This window comes from Fusarium subglutinans (genome assembly GCF_013396075.1).
Source record: "Fusarium subglutinans strain NRRL 66333 chromosome Unknown NRRL66333_c0000068, whole genome shotgun sequence".
Classification (NCBI taxonomy): domain Eukaryota; kingdom Fungi; phylum Ascomycota; class Sordariomycetes; order Hypocreales; family Nectriaceae; genus Fusarium; species Fusarium subglutinans.
In genome coordinates, this window is record NW_023502131.1 from 67,649 (window position 1) to 89,146 (window position 21,498).

General features: G+C 48.7%; 3 protein-coding genes across 3 annotated transcripts; all 3 read left to right on the forward strand.

The window, feature by feature from the left end:
• Nucleotides 1-413: 413 nt before the first annotated feature.
• Nucleotides 414-1,307, forward strand: FSUBG_6514 (uncharacterized protein; the record flags this gene model as incomplete). Its single annotated transcript, XM_036684721.1, has 1 exon — nt 414-1,307. The coding sequence occupies one exon, from the start codon at nt 414-416 to the stop codon at nt 1,305-1,307; it is 894 nt and encodes a 297-aa protein (XP_036537949.1).
• An 8,799-nt stretch (nt 1,308-10,106) lies between these two features.
• Nucleotides 10,107-12,710, forward strand: FSUBG_6515 (Leucine Rich repeat domain protein; the record flags this gene model as incomplete). The annotated part of the gene is made up of 2 exons (XM_036684722.1): nt 10,107-10,139; nt 10,200-12,710. 2 exons carry the CDS (start codon nt 10,107-10,109, stop codon nt 12,708-12,710), a joined length of 2,544 nt encoding a protein of 847 aa, XP_036537950.1.
• Nucleotides 12,711-15,844: 3,134 nt separating this feature from the next.
• FSUBG_6516 (3 HAT complex component NTO1) lies at nt 15,845-19,422 on the forward strand (the record flags this gene model as incomplete). Its single annotated transcript, XM_036684723.1, has 3 exons — nt 15,845-17,293; nt 17,345-18,372; nt 18,423-19,422. 3 exons carry the CDS (start codon nt 15,845-15,847, stop codon nt 19,420-19,422), a joined length of 3,477 nt encoding a protein of 1,158 aa, XP_036537951.1.
• Between the last annotated feature and the right edge of the window lie 2,076 nt (nt 19,423-21,498).

The following is a 21,498-nucleotide window of genomic DNA, read 5'->3' on the forward strand; positions in this document are numbered from 1 at the left end:
GCGCGACTTATACATGAGCTTTAATGTTTCTTCTTTACTACGATCGCAGGAGACGAATAAAGACTAATAACAAATGTTCAAACTCAAGAAGCTTATTATTTACTTTGAGTAAATACTTCCTTCACATGTTTGATCTTCTCAAAGCTCATGCCATGATCAAGCTCATCTCAACCGTTGAATTTGGCTATCTCCTCGGGTTGCGGCGAAAAGTTGTCCGATCGGGAACTGACTATTGCCGGTTTATTGCCGATAAGAATTTCCAAATAGCTTCATTTCTGATAATTCAGCCCACTATCATTTAGCAATATCAACTGGATGGTACCACCGAACAACCCCAAGTATTCCTACCGTCCGTGAGACTTCTAGGTGTCTCTTCTCTCTCAAGTTCACCTCCGAGGAGCTCAATTTCCGCAATGGCTGGCCTCGCAAGGGGCTTCTGCCTCCCTGGCCTCAGGCCCCTCCTAGCACCTCGTGCCGAGTCCGTCCTCCTCCGATCCCGTTTCTTCAGCACCTCTATTCTCCGATTTGCTGGGCCTGTTGCGAAATCCGCTCGAACTCCTACGGCCTCAAGGGCTGCTGCTGCGGCTTCAGCCGCCCAAATGGCACCTAGTAAATACGCCTTCATCAAGAGTCTCGCTTCAAAACCAACCCCAACCGTCCTCTACGAAGGTCCCTCACATTTTTGGTTTTACTTTGGCTGCTGGTCGAGTGGGCTATTCTTACTTGCTTGGACAGGATCTACTACTCATTTGGTGGTAAAGCAGCCTGAAGGTGTACCGCAATGGATCGGCATTGTGTTCGGAACAGCATATCTCCTACTCGCTTCCATGGGAACATTCATGATCGCAAAAACTCCAAACATCGTCGGACAGATCCGCGTTCTTCCTTACCAGGCATCTAAGATCGCTCCCACCACACCATTGCAGTTGGAAATCACTGTCAAGAGAATGGTCCCATTTCTCAAACCCAAGGTCATTGTCGCTCCAGTCAGCAATATTGCTCTCAAGACGCGCTTCTCGCTACCAGACGAGTATGTGCCTCAATTGAGGCGCGTGCAGTTGGAGGCGAAGGCGAAAGAGCAACAAAAGGCCTTACATGAGTTCGACATGCAGCACATCTTCACAATGCCTTTCCGAAGAATGGGTCGAACCCTGGCAGCCATGTTTAACGGTGTCAAATCTGCGTGGACTGATATGGGCTTTGGTTTCATCATAGTTGACGGCAAAAACTACAAGGTGGACGTGACCAAGGGCTTTGCTCATGACGGCTTCAGGACGTTAGAGAAGCTCGTGGATATCAAGTCATGAGCCGCCTACCCTGGAGGATCACGGCGAAAGATCTCAACCAAAATCCATCAAGTCTTATTCAAGGATTTGGTGTGTCTCATTAGCCTGTACTTTTATTGTATACAATATCTATGAAGCACATATGATTTGTGGGCCGAGCATACCATAGTACTGTATGATAGTTCAGTATCTCAACCTCAGAGATCATAGGATCACGATGGAAGCCAGTAAGTTTGGCCAGCTAGAATACTCGTGAAAAGAGAAATGTTCGCACCTCGTGATAAAATCGACCGATCTGTCAGGCACACAAGCTCCAAGCTGCTCAACCAAGCGGGACTGTTGCAAGAAAGCAACGTTCCTAGTCACTACAAGGTGTTGCCATATACAAATCGCTCAATATGACACTACGCCGGCTAAGACCGAGGTGGACAAGAACACAACACGTACGTTCGAGGCTGATTGCATTATCACATATCCACAGTTACAGGTGTAGGTACCTACCGATTTAGAAACCAAGTAGATAATACAAGACACTGTCCTGGAGGACGATGTGCAGAACATGAGATCTGAAGATATCCACGCGCAGTTTTGAAGATCCATGGAACACTCCTTGTAAGCGAGTGACATTCTAATATCTGTCTTCCCTCGTGATATCCGGGACTTGTAAATCGACTTGCCATGAACCTCGATCAGACACCGCCGGAAAGGGTATGCTAGTTGAAGTCGATATGCAAATGTTTCTAAATACAAGGAACTTGACCACCAGAGATCGCCTCAAACTTGACGCCAGCACTGACGTCTGCCTGTCAAATACCCCCACAAGAAGATAGTTGGCACATAGCTCATGGGCCATTTGCGATCTTTGGTGTGTATTTCTAGATAGAATTGACATCAACTCGGACATTGCAGGTAGTCTAGGCGCGTATGCACAGCATAGACAAGCGACTTGGAAGAGGGACTATGGGCCTGAGAGGATCGAATACAACCCAGTTTCGAGAATATCGTGGAGTTAGAACATTCCCCGTGGGTCTTCAGAAACTTGGAAAAAGAAGAGAATCTCACCCCTAAAAATCAATGTCGTCCAATCTCGTTGTAAGCGGTCAGCCAGCCTCAGCTTTGATAGAAACGAGGCTATCCTTGACAAAGCCACAAGCGCCAGATACACAATATTCGAGATCCACCGACGTGCGCAGGTGGGGGGCCTGGCGGGGTAATTCCTTTACATACGGTAATTGCTTTGTCTAGGTGGTTTTCAAAGTTCAGCAGGCGATGAATATCACTCGATTTTGACCGTACATCATGCCATACCAATTTCCGTCGCGCATCTTGTCTTTGGATAAGACGATGTTTCATGACACTGCTAGACCGTGAGATCAGCAGCCGATCCCCTGTATATCAGGGTCCGATCTACTAGGTATCAGGGAGTGCGAGTTAACGTTAGAGTTCGAGTTGCACTGACGCTCTTAATCCTCGCTCTGGACCCTGAAGAATACAGCCGACGTCTAACTGCCGATGCATCAGCCCAAAATCAGCATCCATCCATGCTTGTCAACAGCATCTGCTTGACGTCATACGGCCAAGGGCTCGCTGGTTGGCTTAGCTTGGATGTGGGTTACGGTGAGGTTGAAGCGTCCCACTGCTGGCATCAGATGCAGAACGAACGAGACGAGGGGGACCCTTGTTCCTTATTAGCGCGTTGAATGATGCGGGCGATAATCTTGGAAACTTTTTTTCTGTCGAGATGAAGATCAACCCCAAATCTGGACTCCAACTTGGAGGCTTTGTCCTCTTCATGAAGGGTCCATTGGTGCCCGCCACCAAACGTCTGACAGTTTTGACTAATATGAGAATCCGTGAACTAAAGGAGCCACAGAAGGGCCGTGCCATCCATCTTCTCGAGTCAAAAGCTTGGTGTAAGCGGTATAGTATGTATGTATTGTACACTCAACATCTCGATGCCGTAACTCCATATCCGATACTCGCTCGGTTTTGTAACTCGGGATAAGTCGCGGACAACCGACTTGGATTAACTAACGTCGATAAAGGTTGATGGTTACCTCTCGTTGCACAAACTATGTATACGCATGCCTTGGTTCGATACCAGAAAGCCGCCGTACCATAGTCTTCGACGACAGTGACCCGCACTAAATGTAACATGCTCGCCGCCCATCTTCTTTGTCTTCCAGTTACGGGTCGCTATACTATCCATTTAGATGTTTGTTCCAGGCGCTGGTGAAACATGGTCACACGCAATCATCCCCCCTACTGAACCTCTGACGGAACCGAAAAAAGATGGACCAAAGTCATGATATGTATACAGGCTACCACGTCGGCGGGGCGGCTCAGAGCAAAAGATACTCGAGTAGTCTCAGTAGCTAGAACCTGGGATAATTGCATGTATAAGCACCAACTTACCCACTACTTGCTTCTGTAAATGCTAGATCTCCATCAAGAAATGTTCTATCATTCGGTGGACGGCAAGCCTTTCGTCATTGAAGCCGGGGCCCTTCCCTTGAGATGCAAAGGTGGCATGTCGTTAAAGGAGATTGGACAATTCCCCACCAGATCGAGGGGTATTGTGCAGACGTTCTTACATACATGCTTGTACAGAGGGGAACTCAGTGTGTGACTGGATGTGATGGCATGTGCCGGAGGCTTCATCTATTCAGGCGATGTCGCTGAAATTGCAACCCCATGCAGCTTATGTATAGAATATGAAAGGAACATAGAAGATGCAACTCATCTTTGCCGCCAAACTAACGTGAGGCCTCTGCAGAACACACTCAATGTACCACCAATATTTGAAATATCGTTCTTCTGGCGTCATGTATGTCATCTTTGAACTCTGGGGTGATGGACATTTGACCCTAGAAGTCGTGGGGGTAGAGCAGCGGTGAGAGAATATGATGGGCGAAGGAAGAAGTATCGATCGTTTTAGCACGGTCATCGACCGAGCTGCCACTCTTCCACCCCAAATCAAGAGTGAAGAATGCGAGATTGTGCATCATGTGCTCTCTGTTTCAATCTGGGCATGGTGGTCTCTTTTCCATCATTGGTTGGCTGCCATCCCTTGATTTCTAGAATATCCGCCGGTAGCGCAAAGAGTCAGACGAGATGAGGGTGCAAAGTCGCCGATCCAATTACATGGCAAAGAGCACCATCTAATTGATGAGGCACACTGGAGGGACAGAAACTTCTGTTATTTGCCAGAAGAATGATGTATGTGTCTCTAACACACTCTCTAAGTAAGATCTTCTGTCCGCTAGCATTTGAGTAGATCGTCTCCAGTCTCCATAGTGGCGTGTGTTCAACATAAACAAGTTCGAGGGGCGATATTCATACTATAATGGAGCATATGTTTCGCTTGTTGATCCCTTAAGGGTATGAGCGAGTCGTGACAGAGCAAACAACATGAAACCAGTGTGAACTGCTGCTGGGTTCTAGGAGGGAGTGAGTGAGTGAGATAATTCAAGGGCTGTGCATTCATTGCCTTTTTGTCTGCTTCCAAGGACACTAGCTTCACTAGGCCGCGTCCAAGAGCTTAAATCTGGAACGTGGCATGAGACGTGATATAAGGAATTTATAGCTGACTCACAGTTTAAACTGTTTCCCCAGACTGAGGCTGTAACTATGGAACATGGTTCCTCAAGAATGTCTATCATCGGAAAAAGCAAATTTGAGACAACATGACTCGGACCAACAGTATATAGATGGCTACACCAAGATCATGGTCAGTGCACGATAAGGATATCCTAGCTCTTAGACGCTGAACCCTTGTTTGGGTGTTACTGGATCTTCCTGCCAGAAAGAGAGGAACATCTCCGAAAAGCGTGGAGATCTCGGCATGTAGATTGGGGTTTGGTACGAATACATACATACCTCACGATTTGTCTCGAAAACATGACCAAGCATGGCCATCTGAGCTGCATTTGATGGCTGCATCCTGCTCAAACACCGTCTGTGACCATGACTGCAGAAGGATAGGTACTTAGGTATTCTCCTGCAGCAGCGGCTTATGTCAAACGTATTATGCCCGCCCAAGACATGTTGCCGAATTGGGCAGGAAGACGGATGTTGACTGGGGTTTCAATGGTCTAGACCTTTTCTCTGGCCACAGACTCATCAGAGCTATCATCAGGATATCTGAGCCTCGAGATGGGCATAGCTGTTTCGTGGTCTTATTTGAGTCCCTTTCGGCTGTTTTTGTTAATATTCAATATTCGACCAGTGCCTGTTGTTACGGACCGCGTCACGACTCTTGTAAGCGGCACAGGATTTACTGGCGTCTTACGGAGTAGCAAACACAGCCATGCCGCCGAAGTTCCACAGAGCCTTGGCTTGCGTTTCTTGCGTAACAACACCATATTTGTTCCAGTCTCTGACATCGTAGGGTATCTACCACTGACGGGTATGCCCAACAAAGTAATACAGACAGCGAAGATGAAAGAGATCGGCCTGGTATTATGAGGTTTCTAGCAAACTAACACGACAAGAAGAAAGCCGACGTAGCGATGATATAACACTGACAACCTCTTTTATTGTAGTTACGGTGGTGCTCGTTGGCTTTAAATTTGTCTTGGCAACTGTTGAGATTGTTTAAAGATCATCGTGAGTTTGAGCATTTTGAAATGGTTCAGCGGAGCGGGATGAGCATCCACTAATATGCAGGGATAAAGAGAGCTAGCTCAACAGCCTGCAGGCTTCAAGTATCCGCTACCTAACATCGGGAGTGGAACTTCGACAAGGTCCCTTCAAGCAAGATGCCATTCGATTCCCAATCAGAGAATAATGTTAATGGGTTTTAGTGGAGGTATGACATAACCTCAGCGAAAACGCCAAGAGAATATGAAATGTCCAGAGGCTCCGCAAGCTTCAAAGGCGCAGCAGAGATACAGAGGCGAGGATACCTGGTAGTCGTGATGGACCATGACCAGAACCTCGACAGATCAACCGCAAATGAAGAGAAGCAAGGGGGTGCTTTTACGAAAGGGGAACCGTGCTGGCAGAGAAAGCCTTCGTTTCCGCATGCTTAAACCTCCTGACGGAGAAGCGCGTGGGAGAAGCATAAGATATTGAGGGAACTGTCCAGAATGTAGTCCGAGGTCTCGTGGCAGCGAATAGCTGTGCTGCGTGACGGCCGTGTCTTAGATGTGCCATCCATAGTCGTGACAGCCATCTGACCGTGATGCGTTGGGTTGCAGGTGGGTTCGGTGTTAATGTTGCGTGTGATAGTGCTGCTGATAACTACTGAATCAAGAAATTATGAAGCCATGGAATGGTCGAGTCGCTTGGTGGTGTGGGTGGTTGATCATGGTGGTATTCCGGTGTTTGAAGTTGACAGCATTCTGAACGATTGGCTAGTCATTGCGATGTCCATTTAATATTATTATGAACCATATGTTGTTCCTTTGTATGCATTCACAGCAGTAATGTAAAAGACATATTCACCAGTAATATAATATTGCTTCCTTGTCGCAACAGCGACCCCGTATACATATATCGATATCGGAACCTTCGCTTATTAAAGAGCCCGGCAGACATGGCGATATTTTAACATGATGTGCAATGTCTCGTATCACATCCGGGCCGTTATCGACCAGACAAGAGAGAAACACGCGAATCAGTGTAATGAAGCGCTGCATGTCATTCTTCTCCAGATGCTCGATGTATCATCTCTATTAAATGCCGGTGCTCCACTGGCAGGGAATCCCAAAATTTCGGCTGTCAAGAAACCATGATGCCATGTTGCAAAGAGAAAACGAAAAGTGCAGTGGTATTGCAAAGTTCCTGTTTATCTTGCGGATTTCTCATATTTTTCTCGGGTAATACTTTGTATGTCAATTTGAGGGCACCGCCGATATGAACATAAAGCTGTGCTGGAAGACAGCGTGCCGGTCGCTAATAAGTAAACAAACAACGAAAACAACACAATCATGGTGCTAACGAGCCTGGCCGTCAATGCCCATGGCCATGGTCTGTGAGACATTGGTCTCTGGTTGGAACGCTGGGCACAAGCAGTGGCTGATGCTCGCGCACGTACTCGATCTTTATCCTGACCGTGCTGGCCAGTGTCCGTCCCTCCTATATCGTCGTAATATTATCATCGTGGTGGTTTGTTTACCGCTGAAGGGATTCAAGCCTGGACTGGTCCGGGCAGGCTGCTGGAAATGAAGGTCCAGCACTAAGAGCCCATCAGGGACTGGAGTCCCGATACTGCAACGTTCCTAGCCTCCCCTAAAGGAATTAAGCGGCTTGCGACTATCGCTGAAATGGTTATTTCAGCAGAACGGTTATCACCAATCTCAAGCGCAGCACTCGGATTCTCGCTTGTGACTCGTCCGAGTCCCTGTGCCTCTAGCCATGTCCTCCCTTATCCTGGTCAAACGCCAAGCACCCCCACCAACGATAACCCCACTAAGACCTCCGAGGACTTGGCGGCGCGACTCGGTGATGCATGCTGTCTTCTGTCATTCACCACAAGATATCATGAGCTCGCGGCGTGCCCGGTACAACATCAACCTGACAGTCCTTGTCCAGCCATGCTCTTCAGCCACTCCTTGAACTCAGCTAGAGTAAGATATCAGATGAGCCTGATGAGGGAGGCTTCAATGATGTCTTGCTCAGCTTTTCTTAACACGAACCCCCAGATACGAAGGTGGCGGGATTGAGTCAAACCTGAGGCCAGTCTCGCATTGTTGAAGATTAGACATGCTGTCATTTGATGCCTGTGAAGTCGGCTATGATACTACGAGTCTTTCAGCCTGACCGACTTTGGCGACAAAGCCTGTCAAGTACGAAGGAGGCGAATATGCGGAGTTGAGGTCAGTGAGCGCAAAATTCCTGAGGAGAAAAGTGATGAAGTTGATATGTGGTGGCACAGGGAACGGATTGGCTGAAAAGACCATTATAGACAGGCGAAAGGCCCCAAAGGGACGGACGGTGAGTGAAGATTGACGCGAGGGAAGCTAAATAAGCAAGGTGTTGCAGAGGAAAGCCACGGCCGTTTTTTAGTCGATGTCGTTATCGTCGTTCTCACTGCAACCGGTATTAATTTCTCCATTTCAACCACTGCCGTACCCGTAGACTTCAATGCACAAGATCGATCGCTAATGACCTCACCTGCCAGCGCGTGCTGCGACCATACCTGTGAAGAATGCATTCCCTCGATGAATCTGCAAGAGATCAAGGTTCCAGAGCGCTGCATGTTGGAAACATTTCAGAAACTGCTACTGGGCGATTCTTTGCTGAATGTGAATCCCTCGTCGCCGGGCTGGACCCTCGCTGGGATAAGTTGCAGAAGATCCGTTCAAGGGTCCACCTCAATGGTCCACATCAACCAGAGAGGTCGCAATGTATAGGATACTTGCGCCCCTTGAACCAGTCAGCCGCCGTACGAGCCAGCCAGGGTACCGACCAGGGTGGTTAGAGGACAAACCCATTCTGCGAGAGGGTGTCCTGACTCCTGGGGTGGGGGTGGAGGAAGGGTGTGCTGTGCTGCCCGCTGTATGTTGTACGTAGCGTACCTAGCATGTCCATCCGCTCCGCTATTAACGCTATCGAGAGTGAACCTGTGAGGTGAGGTGAGCGTGAGCCTCCCGTTGTGATGGAAATTGAAAACCCGGCTCCGTTCAATTGGCAACGAAAAACAGCGGGCGGGTGAGGTCGTGAGGACGAGATTCCCATCTGATACCCCCCTGTTGTTAGTTTCTATGGGTCTCTTCACAGCACCCACACTTCACACTTACAAGGTACTTAGTTCTTAGACTCCCCTTCGTCTGCTTCTCCTCTTACTTTCTTGGGTTCACGTCGACTTCCTTCCTCTACAACCTCGACCATTCCGTCGGTCCTTCGAATCCTCGAAGGTTATCGGACTCGCACTCGGATATCTCGAGTCGTAATAATCACCCCGTGTCTTTGGGTCGCCGAATTCCATTTCAACTGCTGCTGCTGTGCTTGCGGCCGGTTCTCCTACATCAAACGAGGTGAGTACATGATGCTTCTGTGCCGGTTTTTTATTTTTGATCGCATTCCCATTGTGCCGATATCTGCATCTTGATTTCGCTCAGCGTTCATTTGCGTTTGCATTCTCCTGCTGTTCTGCGACAGTGATGGAGTGGAAAACGTGACGGTGATGAAAATGCGTCGTGGTTGCCTATCTTCCTCTGCATCACCCCGACTGCAACTGCCTGAGACAACCGTCACTCCATTCATATTTGTATGGAACCTTGCACCCGTTTGGCCCCTTCTGCACGCTTGCATCTACATCGACCCGCGCGTTCTAGTGCCTCGCTACAATTTACCGACAAAACTCTTGTGTCTTCATCCAAATCGATTCTATAATCGCTCCACTGGCCGTCATCTCCCGCCTCATTGCGTGATTACTGCCACTAGCGATTTCTCAAATGCGTGTGACCATCCAGACTGCGACAGTGATCACGCCTAGCATTGCTACCTACGACGAGTGAAGAACGCGGCTGTGCTCAATTATCATTTGGCCTTCATGCTAAACACAAACTTCATTCCTTTACGCCACTGGCAGTTGTCTTCCCGATCCCTTACATTTCACTTCGAGTGCTCGAGGAAGACAGGCATTTGGTTCCATTCGCCTCGCATCTGCTTTGCATTTTGTACTTGGCCAACATTACAAGCTTGACAAGCCACTAACTCATTCGTGAAATAGGTCGACATTACAATCCCTCGATATAATAGAAGCGGTGCCTTTCCCATTTGGCATTGCTGATTTCACTCCTTCGCCCTTCGAATCACATATCCTTATCCTTCTCGGGTCGAATCCCCTTTCATGTGTTGTGGGCAATAATCATGGATTCAGAAGACGGAGAACTGTTCATAAAGGTGGGCTATCAGCATGTTTAGCATTCTTTGTTGATCACGTTTACTGACCGGTAATGATAGCAACTTGCCGGCTATGTTCGGACGCACGAGAAGGCTTTGGCCAACGCTCTTCAACTACGACGCCAAGTCCGTCATAAGCCATCTCAGAGTACAGGCTCAGCGACCCTCCTATCCCAAACTTCCACTTCGCTTCCCGAACGACCATCTACCTCCGCTTCCACATCGAGTTCGCTCGCAGCTGCATTGTCGCTCGGAACCCTCAACTTTACATCACATAATGCCAAATCTGTAAAATTGGCTCTCACGCCTCATCACCTATTTTACCTACTCTCCCGCTTCGAAGAACTCGGCATCAATGTCGGTCCTATGAAAGTCCGGCTCGAAAACCTCCACGACAGTTCATCTTCTGCCAACTATGTCTCTTTCCTCAGTAATACCCAGCGATCGAGAAGCAAAGGCTCGGATATTGATTCAATACACTCTGTCTCGAGTATACGAAGTGTCATGTCGGGCATGTCTGCATTATGGTCGAGTTTTGGTATTGGAGCCAGCATATCCGCTGCCCGGACCGAACGCCAAAAAGCCGCTCTGGAAGCTGACATGAAATACCTCTATTCTGCTTTTACCAAGATTCCTTGCCTGAGATTGGCTCCGGATTGGCGTGCCCGCCTGATTCGTGGTTATGAAGAGTTTCCATTTGATTCAGCTGTACCCCTATACGTTTTCAAGAACCTGCAGGCTCTCGAAATTAGCAGCATCGACTTCCGACAATTCTTTGGCTGGGATCGTCTAGCTGATCAGTTGCGTTCTCTTACTCTTAAACGTGCCGGTATTGAGGACCCCGCAGACATCTTGATTGACATTGTCTTGGATGATATGGACAAACGTCGTCGACGAGTCTCCAAGTCCCAGTCCTCGCCCACTTCAGTCTGGACTGGTAGTGGCAGTCCTCGTCGTAATATTGCTCACCCCGAGCTGCACCGAGCCGTGTCTGCTCCAAGCTCTCCTGGTGCACACGTCGACATGCGGATCGGTTCGTTGACCCCAAGCGAACATGCTATCGAGGAGAGCAGCCGTAGGCAGTCTCTGAGCAAGGATGACGAGCAAGATGACACCCCACAAACCGTGCACAAGTCTTCTCGTCCCAGGAGCAACTCACCTCCGCGCCCTACCAGCTCTCGAACGCAATCGCATCCTGTTCGAGGTAACCATCATCGCATGAGGCGATCCGGATCTGGTAGTTCTCATTCCAGCCTTTCCGATTCTTGGACTGGGCATCACCATTCTCGAGGTAGCTCTGGTAACTTACTTGCTATGGGCGTCCTCCCCACTTCAAAGTGGCGCTTTTTGCGACATTTGAGTCTGGCTGACAATTCCATGACCTCCATACCGCAAAATAGTCTGGCGCCCCTATCCAACACACTTTACTCTCTGGATATTTCCTCCAACCTCTTCAGCCAGGTCCCAGACAGTCTGGCTACCCTAACCGCGCTAAGAGCTCTAAACTTGTCTCACTGTATGATCGACTCTCTCCAGTCCTTGACCCGCAACCCTCTTCCTGCCATCACAGCTCTCAACCTTCGAGCAAACAGGCTCCAGAGCCTTGCTGGCGTTGAGAAGTTGGTTCCTCTTGAGAGACTCGATTTGAGAGATAACCGTCTAGTCGACCCAATGGAACTGGCGAGATTGACAGGGATCCCCGATATCCACGAGATCTGGGTTGAGGGCAATCCCTTCACCCGTACCCATAAGGATTATCGCATCACCATCTTTAACCTCTTCCGCAAAGCTCCAGGTTACACTGACGATGTGATTATTGATGGCAGTGGTCCAAGTTACGTTGAAAGACGATCACTGGTTGACCGCCCCCCTATCCCGGATTCCATCCCCGTCGTCAAGCCACAGGTCCCTGAGGTGCCTACTGTCGATGTCAGCAAGCCTGCCATCATTTTCAACCCTCCCAAAGAGCCAGCTGTCCTCCGAAAGGAACGGCCTACGCCTAAGGCCGTCATGAGTGAAATCAACACAAGCTCGACACGCCGGCGAAAGACTCCAAAGAGGCGAATCGTGGATTTGGCCACTTCTGATACCCCATCCTTCCCGAACCCAGTTGAGGTTCAAGTAGCGAAGCCGGCTGGCAAGCAGCCCAAGTCTCCGCTCACTAATGACGGAAACTACCGGATATCCCAGCAACCTGAAGGCCAGGTTTTGTCGCCACCCACATTATCGACCGACTCGCAAGTTGTCAGCTCACCTGAAGTACCACGAGTTGACACCAACATCTTCACCGACATCCCAGCTGCTTACTCATCTAACGATGATGTTTCCACTTGGAGGGAACCCCAAGACTGGGATGCCGGTGGTGAAATATACCGTCAGAAGATTGAGGCCTTGCGGAATACTGTCGGCAATAGCTACCTTTCTGTCTTGAGCGAAGAGACATGGACTACCAGCCGCCCAGCAGACTTTTCCACGCCTAATGTCCCATCCAATACAGCCATGCGCACAGCACATACTCCTATCCACGCCCCTCAGGCTCAAGCCATACATAGTGGTCGGACCTTGGGCTGAAATCGAAGATTCGATACCAGCAAAGTTAGACTTGGAAGACGACATCCATATGATACCCATATACCCTCTCTACTGTGGGAGCATGCTGGACTCCTCGGTATGATTCAATTCTTTTCTTGAGCTGAGTCTGAAGATTCAAGCTCGACCACTTCGTATTTTACTTTTATTGGCATTTGCAACGATATCATGGAGCATAGCGAGGCGGCGTTCTGGGCAGATGACGCATCTGCATTTGTTTGAGTATAGGAACTCATCTTTACTTTTCATGGCTGCTTCTCCTCTCTGGAGCTTGCATGTTTCTCTCGCCCTTGTTCTAGAGATATCACATCTTTCAGTGGCTTCTGATAGAGAAAGGGTTTCATATAAAGAATGCCTGTTATTCTCATTCGAAATGAGATTGAACATGTACTGTTTTTTGCTTTCACGTAGGAGTCTGGACATGGCGTTGGAAGGTCAAGGGCATTTACCCATATGCATTTTTGATTTTATGGTACGGTTGGAAGAAAAAAAGACTTCACTTGGCTTGAAGGTTATGTGATCTGAGGCAGCCATGCTGAAGAATTGGAGATTGTTGTAATACATGATATTTTTGATCTGTTCAAATCCTTGGTGCTTATAGTTGTCCTCTTGTAATACTGTTGTGGCATCCTTATAATCATGGATTGCCACTGCCCCAGAATAGGGAATCCCTGATGTGAACGTGCACGGATTGCAACGCTAACAAGAATCGTTTCAGAGGTCACTCGTGGTGGCTTATAGACCCCTGGAGGATAATGATACCTTTATGCTCCGATGATGCTGTCGTGGAAGAAGCCAAGAGACGAGCTAGACTATTGGTTGACGTGACCAGGTCAGCCGGCTTTAACCTGATGCTCCAAGTCACAGAAGGACCAAAGAGGCTTGGGATTAGTTCGAGTGTTCGAAGACTAGCAGTGTTGAAAGAGACATGACCAGATGCTTATGGACGATTTGTTCCTGACACAGCTAGAACATTGAGATGGTGGGCTGCCTACCTAAGCCGCCGGTATAAGATACATAAGAACTTCAGTGGGTGTTGATGGAGGGGCGGGCAGAGTGAGAGATTGAAGGGCTGGGAGGGTAAGTTTAAGGCTTGGCCAATATCTGAGCCATGAGGGGGCGTCATCATTCCTGAGCGAGGTGCGACATGGAATTGCTGGTCAAGATGACCAGCATGGGTGAAGCTAGTGTTGGATGGCTGAGTCAACCCCAGATTCGAGGTCATTCGCATTCGTAGTTGCCATGACAGTATCACGGTGGCGACGAGGGTAATGATAGCGTTCGAATTGGAGATTTTCAGGCTGTGGCTTCAAGTCCTGGATTTCTATTCATGGTATTTCTCTCAGGTCGTTGGTATTGGTAGGGCATGTGATTATCCTTTTAGTTCATCGCTTCGTGCATATAATGAAATGGTACATAAGACGATGTGGAGTACCTAGACCAGGTCACCAATATTACCCATGATGCCTGGAGATTCATAGCTTCCATTGTGACATCAGGCTTTGATGTGGATTCTCTATCAACTTAGGTACAGTATCTGTTGATCTACGATCACTTGAATTACCTGGCAAAGAGCCGTACTTCTTTGATGACATTTTGTAACGCTGCCACCGTTATATCATGCAAGCTCATAAGCTCAGAGTCGCTGAGAGCCATAACGACACCACAACTGACGATGCATCGATAATCATTGACCGCTCACAATAATCGCCAGCACCCGGATCCGCTCGGAAGTCGTGCCCGTTCTGGGGCCGCCGAGGAAACGGAGTGGATCGAAGCGGATGGCCCCGCGGCCAGGGACAGGTACTAGGGTCGTTAGATCTGAGGCCATCGTGAATATGGGTAAGCTCTCATGCACCTCAAGCGTCAGAGTAGTTCTGTGGGTGCTCAGATCTAGTTCCTGCATTACTATCGACAATATAGATTTGGTGATATGGTTGTCGCCAGGCGATGAATATTGTTCTCAACAATTAGACATCCTGCAATTTTTTTTTCTACAGACGATCATGAATGATAGATACTGCCATTGTATTGCATGTTAAAGAAAAGACGGTAATGAGATGTTGCACTGTCGGCCCAGTTCGCTTACACAGGCGTCAAAGTGTCAACAAGAGTGGGCATGAGGGGAGCATATGATAGGATCTCAAATTAGACCCTGGGCAGATCTCTAGATCTTGCTTCGACATTTACTTTCATGATTTGCCGAGCCAAGAAGTCTTATTCAAACAGTCGTTAATTGCCATTGGAGTCACTAACGGAAGTCCCTGACTGGGTGGCGCAAGAGAGGGAGAGAGAGAAAGCACTACCAACTGATGATTGATCCCCCTGAAAAGTTCTCAAGCAAATAATTGCAGGCATAAACAAGCTCAGGATCAGATAACATATGCTCATCATATGGTCAGGAGATAACAGATGGCCTGGCTAAGCAGGTAGTATGTTTCAAGCGCCAGCAAACAACAGTGGGCAATCTGCGAACTGGTGGAACAAATCTTGGGATTAATTATAGTAAAAAATAAGGGCTTTTTCCTTGGGGAGATCCTACGTCACTAGAGGACAGCAATGCCAGGTACAATAAGTCGTGTCAGATCTGATCAAGCAACTCCATCAAAATGCTAGATCTGCTTCCCCACGTTGCAGATGTGGCCTATGAGCTTAAGCCAGAAAGAGACAAACTGGCGGATGAGCTGCATAAATCAGTTACACTGTTGAAACATACTGAAAGTTTAATCTGAGCAACTCGCCGCTTACATTACACGAAAAACATCTTAGAGTCTGGTGACCTTTTCATGTCAGCCTTTACCCTAGATGCCGCTGACTAAACGGGGACCGTGCACGCCAACTTCACGCGTTCCTTGCCCGAGGCAGAACATCACCTCCGCTGCAGTCGCGAAGCTCATCATCTTGTTCACCGAACAAGTCTTCCTTTGACCATCAATCCTACGGGAACAGTAAAGAAAGCTCTTCTGGTGTGTATGGCGCCTTTCAAATGATTGGTGATTTCGCCAAGCTTCGGACCGAGCCTGCGCGCCACCTCCCCCTTGACGCGATTATCCATCTCAACTTGCGCCAGCGACGCTCCGATCTTCAAGTTTACATCACCGTTAGTTTCGCTCAAGATGGCTCCGGCATCTCCGACTCCAAGGCGACCCGTTACCGGAAGACGTCGAGGTCGTCCTCCGGGCTCGACCAATGCTGCTCGTGCTGCGAGAGCAGCCCTCGCGGCAGCCTCCGCAACTGAACCACCACCGAAACGACGTCGATATATTCCAGGAGGGGCCGGTGGTGGTGGTCGCTTCGCTGATGCTGACTTGCTAACCACGCCGAATACCACGAGACCTTCAACAGTATCGAGGTCAAGAGCAGCTGCGCGCGAGGCTATCAATGGCCCTTCTCCATCCATAATGCCTCGACGAGAAAGAGGCGCTCGCACGCGAGCTGCTGGCAATGATGGCTTGGAGGAAATGCAATGGGGCTCAGCTGCAGCTATGGCGACTGCTGTGAAGCAGGCTGAAGACTACAAGCCCCGTGAGGAGCGCAGCTGGGAGGACTTCCACCCTAACCTAGATATTGATGCTGCATTCATGATCCTGCGTTCTGAGCAGGTTGATGGCATACTCCAAGAACAACCTGATTTATCATCAGTTCAGGCATTTGGAACATCTTTGGACGAAACCCGAACCCCATCTAGACAACCAAATCCCGCATCAACTGGAAACACACCAAATCCTCAAGGTCGCTCAGACTCGAATGCCGCCGATGTTCTTGGTGAAACACCTTTACGGCGCCCTCGTCGACCGACCCGAGATGTGGTCAGCTTTTACAGCAGCAAGCCTCTGGACTTTCTCACAACACCGAAAACACCTAAAATCCTACCTATTCAGAACCAGACACCGAAAGAGAAACTGGATCTCAAACTACCGTCATATCGTAAAACCAACAGTATCGAACTGTATGAGAGCAAAACCTTTGGTCAGGCTCGCTTTGTCGACAAGTCAATGAGTAATGTCGGCTATCAGGAGAGTGATCACTACCTGCGCCCGGAGCAAGCTTTAATCAAATCTTCTGATCTTACCATGGAAGACGACGCGGAATTGACTGATGCTGCTATGGCAGCGTCTGACGGGCCGGTCCACCGTACCCGAATCGGTCGTGTCGAATATGATATGGATGAACAAGACGATATTTGGCTTGGGCGATACAATACTCACCGCAAGCAAAACGACGTTCCAGCTATAACCCGAGAAATTTTCGAAATCACTATGACAAAGATCGAAAAGGAGTGGCATGTCCTTGAGAAGAGAATACCAAAACCGAACCCAAAGCCTCCACAAACGCATCGCCCACGATCAAGTTCTGCTGCCGCTGTAAATGGCGAGCCGCAAGGGGGTGAGGAGCCAGACTCAAAATGCGCCATTTGTGACGATGGCGACTGCGAAAACACCAACGCGATTGTGTTCTGTGATGGTTGCAACCTCGCAGTTCATCAAGAATGTTACGGTGTCCCATTTATCCCAGAAGGCCAGTGGCTCTGCCGCAAATGCCAGCTCTGCGGGCCTTCCGTTCCTGTAAGTCTAACTCAGAACACTTTCTCGAACTACCGTACTGACTCAAAGCAGACTTGCATCTTCTGCCCCAATACCGACGGTGCGTTCAAGCAAACAAATTCCTCGAAGTGGGCACATCTGCTTTGCGCTATGTGGATTCCTGAGGTTTCCTTGGGTAACCACACGTTCATGGAACCAGTCATGGACGTGGAAAAGGTGCCGAAAAACCGTTGGAAATTGACGTGTTACATTTGTCGACAGCGAATGGGCGCATGCATACAGTGCGGAAACAAGAACTGCTATCAAGCATTTCATGTCACCTGTGCGCGGAGATCCCGGCTGTTTCTTAAGATGAAGACTAGTCAGGGTGCTCTCGCTGTGTTGGACGGCGGCATGGTGCTCAAGGCCTTTTGTGATAAGCATTGCCCGCCTGACTATGTGCAAGAGCATAGTGTTCAACAAGCCACAAAGGCAGCCAAGAAATTCTATAAGAGAACCATGAAGAATCGTATCTGGGCTGATAACACCGCTGTTGCGAATGCTATTGCAGAGCAGCAGCGCAACGCCCTTTCAGAACAGCCGTCGGATGAAACACAGGTTACTGGGGCAAAGTCTGCAGCCGTTGGTGACAAAAGGAGAGGCCAGAATCCGAAGAACGTCTGGAAAACTCCTGCAGGTGCACCTATTATACCGCAGGCCGTGTTTGAAGTTGTTGACGCTTCGATCCAAAGATTCGCATTTCCTAAACGCAAGGAGTTCCTGAGCCAGGCATGCCGCTACTGGACCCTGAAGCGCGAGAACCGTCGAGGAGCAGCACTTCTAAAGCGTCTGCAGCTTCAGATGGAGTCCTTTTCCTCGATGGAGCTTACGCGACGTGACTTCGCAGCCATGGGGCCGAGCGGAAAGATCAGGCTTTCTAGACGCATCGAATTCGCTGAGAATTTGATTATTGAGCTTGAACAGCTGAAAGATCTTGCAGCCGAGCTTGTGGAACGGGAGCAGATCAAGGTTGCCGCTGGTGAACTTGAACAAGAATTTGTGGATGAGTGTTACTTCCCTGTCGCAAAACTTCTCAACCCTGCTGTTGAAAAGGCAATATCGTAAGTGCATATATTGCTCCGCTGATCTTGATTTCGACTAATTCTTTCAGACTTGATAAAGATCTCTTCAAGGACGGTCTTGACAAGCTTCAAACCCGCGTCAATGCCCGATTTTATGTGACAGTAATGTCCTTTGCTTTAGATCTTTGCGGTGTCATTAGTTCTGGCATTTCTACAGCGCCGCCTGAGTCATCTACGGTTGCAACTCAAACTGAAGCTGCCGACGCACCGCCTGCTAAAACCACTTTCTCGGATATACGAGAGCGCCGAAAATTGGGAAAACGCATATTGAAGGCTGTTCAGCCACACCTTGAGACAGCCTTGCGAATCGAGTCGGAGATCTCCCAAAAACCTTTTGAGGGCTTGAAGAAGGAGCTGGAGAACGTTATTGACAGAAGCATAGACGTCCGACCACTGACTGCGATGAGCCAAGATAAAACAACTGACCTCAGTGATGAAGTCAATGACACCATTATGGTTGATGCCGAGCTTCAAATTACTGTCAAGGCCAGTTCCACTGAGGGTGGAGATGCGATGGACACTACTTCAGATAATGGAAATATTGAGGTCAGCACCAATATTGATGTCGATACATCTGATCTCGCAGAGGCAGGTGCTATCGGAAAACACGAGTCTCTCCCCAACACTGTCAACTCATCCAATACACCCCCCGAGACAGATGGCTATATGCCGAAGCCTCAGCCGGCACAATCTGGGCCCCCCACACCGCCACAATCTAACGGCAGTCTTGGATTGGAGCCCACGGATCCTCTCACAGATGGAGGGATACTTTGGTACCTCAAGGGTCATGACCCTAAGGGAACATCTGTTCTCGAGGAGCGCTGGGCCGGGAGAGATGCCATCCGCATGCTCAGCGAGGACCTTACAGATTTAGATGACGAAGAGTTCAAAGGCTTGGGTATGGATGTTGACCATGCTGCAGCATCTGCCACAGTTGAGGTAGATGTGAAGGAGGAGGTGGAACCCGCGGGTGGTAAGACCAGAGCGAGTAAAGCAAAGAAGCGGAGGACATCAACAAGGAGAAGATGACCTTCTACGTATAGGCATATACCAAGCAAACGCTCACCACAACCGGGGCATTTTGATTGCTTGCCTTTTTTGTTATGCGGGTTCATTTCAGAGAGTATAAAAGGCCATACGGATGCACTAATGAGCTTGGCGTTCTAGGGAAGGATGGGAAACAAGTATTACAGGGTTAATACCTTTGAGAAGGGATTTATGGGATGGCAAAGGCGTTGGCGAAGGATTCCCAGATGGATTATGGGAATGAGCGGATTTAGCTCAGCGATGGGTTGCGGCTTGAGAATGTGTACGGTTAGTGGGGTACGATATAAATGTATAAAGTTAATGATCGTGGAAGGTGAACCGAATAGCATGACTCTTGGGGCATAGTTTCCATCGAATACCAAGCCCAATGATATCCCGACCATGCTTTGACTGCTCCATGATGGCTCCTATGGAATCCCTTACCATCAAGAGAAACCCGGAGCGGGTATATGGAACTCGGTGACATGATTCGATCGAGTATCTGTCATGATGTTGGAAAGCATTATCTTAAAACTCTCTTAGTGGCGGTAGTGAGGTAGTTTGTGATGTCACGTGAAGCACGGCCTGATGTAGGATGATGTAGCCACACTCATCCATACCTTAGGTACCTAGGTTCGTTTGCTTGCATCACCGTTTATATTTGTACACCGGCTCCTGCGCGTCGTAGCGGGGCACGCGTCCTGATGCAATAGACGAGAGAGAAATGAATGGTCGGTGAGTGTTTTGAGGTCATTTTCTTCACAAGAAGGAGCTTGGGTAGCACGAAGAGATGTGTCTCGCTGTCTTTTCTGATGTCTGGCACGTCTCATCCTTAAATAATAAAGCTGTGATACACATATCGCTAGCCGACTTGCTCATCGAGCTTACGTGGGATGAAATGGTTAAATCGGAGCATCCAATGCTTCTTTTCTCTCTTGGATGGAGCTGAGCTTATTTAGCTCTGCAGAGCTAGTTCTCCGTATGCACCAGGTTCTTGATTTTTGGTTGGTGTTTTTCGCGGATCCTCCATACAAAGACCTCGAAAGGGATCAGCATCATGCAGCAGAGGAAGGACATGTGCCGCGGTGTGTTGCCTTGGGCATGAGTGGCAAGTTTCTTGCATGCGCAACTGAGGAATCCCATGGGTTTTATGGAGGAGTTGTTGAAGAGTGAATGAGGCTACTTTTTATTTTTAAGTCTGAAGTCGGAGAGTGAGCTCTGCCGTAACCGGTTGTCAACTGGAATGAAACGAGTGGATGTTACGTACTCGATCGCAATACGACTTTGCGGGCCTGTCTATCTTTGTATCATATCCTGGTATTAAAGGAACCCCTGTTCTCGATGCGCTTCATGTCGAACGAATCAGCTTCTCACATCCGCAACCTACACAGGCGACAACGTCTTCCTTATTCATATGTACTGTAGGGTGAGGAACTAATAAGGAAAGAGACTCTCTTCTCCGGGACTTGGGGCCGATGCTAAGAGAGCCGAGAGAGGCTGAGCCAGATGAAACTGATGTTTGCTTAACTTGGGCTCTATCACTTGGTCACTTGGTGCTCTAGTCTTAAGCGCCGACGAATCCGGTCGCTAAAGCCATGCAGGAGCCTCTAGAGTCCAGACGGCCCCTTTTTTACTTTCTAGTGACAGGAAAGGAGCAATTTTCCCCTGGCGAAGCTGGCTTGTCAGAAAAAAATCAAGGTTTTTGTTTAGTAGTTAGGGCTTCTATTTAGGACGCGATATGAGGTGAGGGTATCCATACCTACCTAGGTACCTACTTATTGGTAGGCACCCAACGGGCAGCAAGCAAATGAGACTTACAGCGAGAAGGAAATGAGACGGTGATTTGAGCCAAGCAAGCGAGACAAGAAACAAAGTAACCCAGGACGACAAGAAATAATTGAAGAGGGGCTCCGAAATGTCAAGATGAGTTACGTTCCAGTCTCTACTGTTGTATGGGTACCTACCTTATGCAGATACTATGTAGGTACCTAGACACTGAATCAATGAGAAAAGCCAAGATTCTGTGTCTGAGGTGTTGTCGGATACCTCGCATGGTCGGGTGAGATCCAATCCCATTTA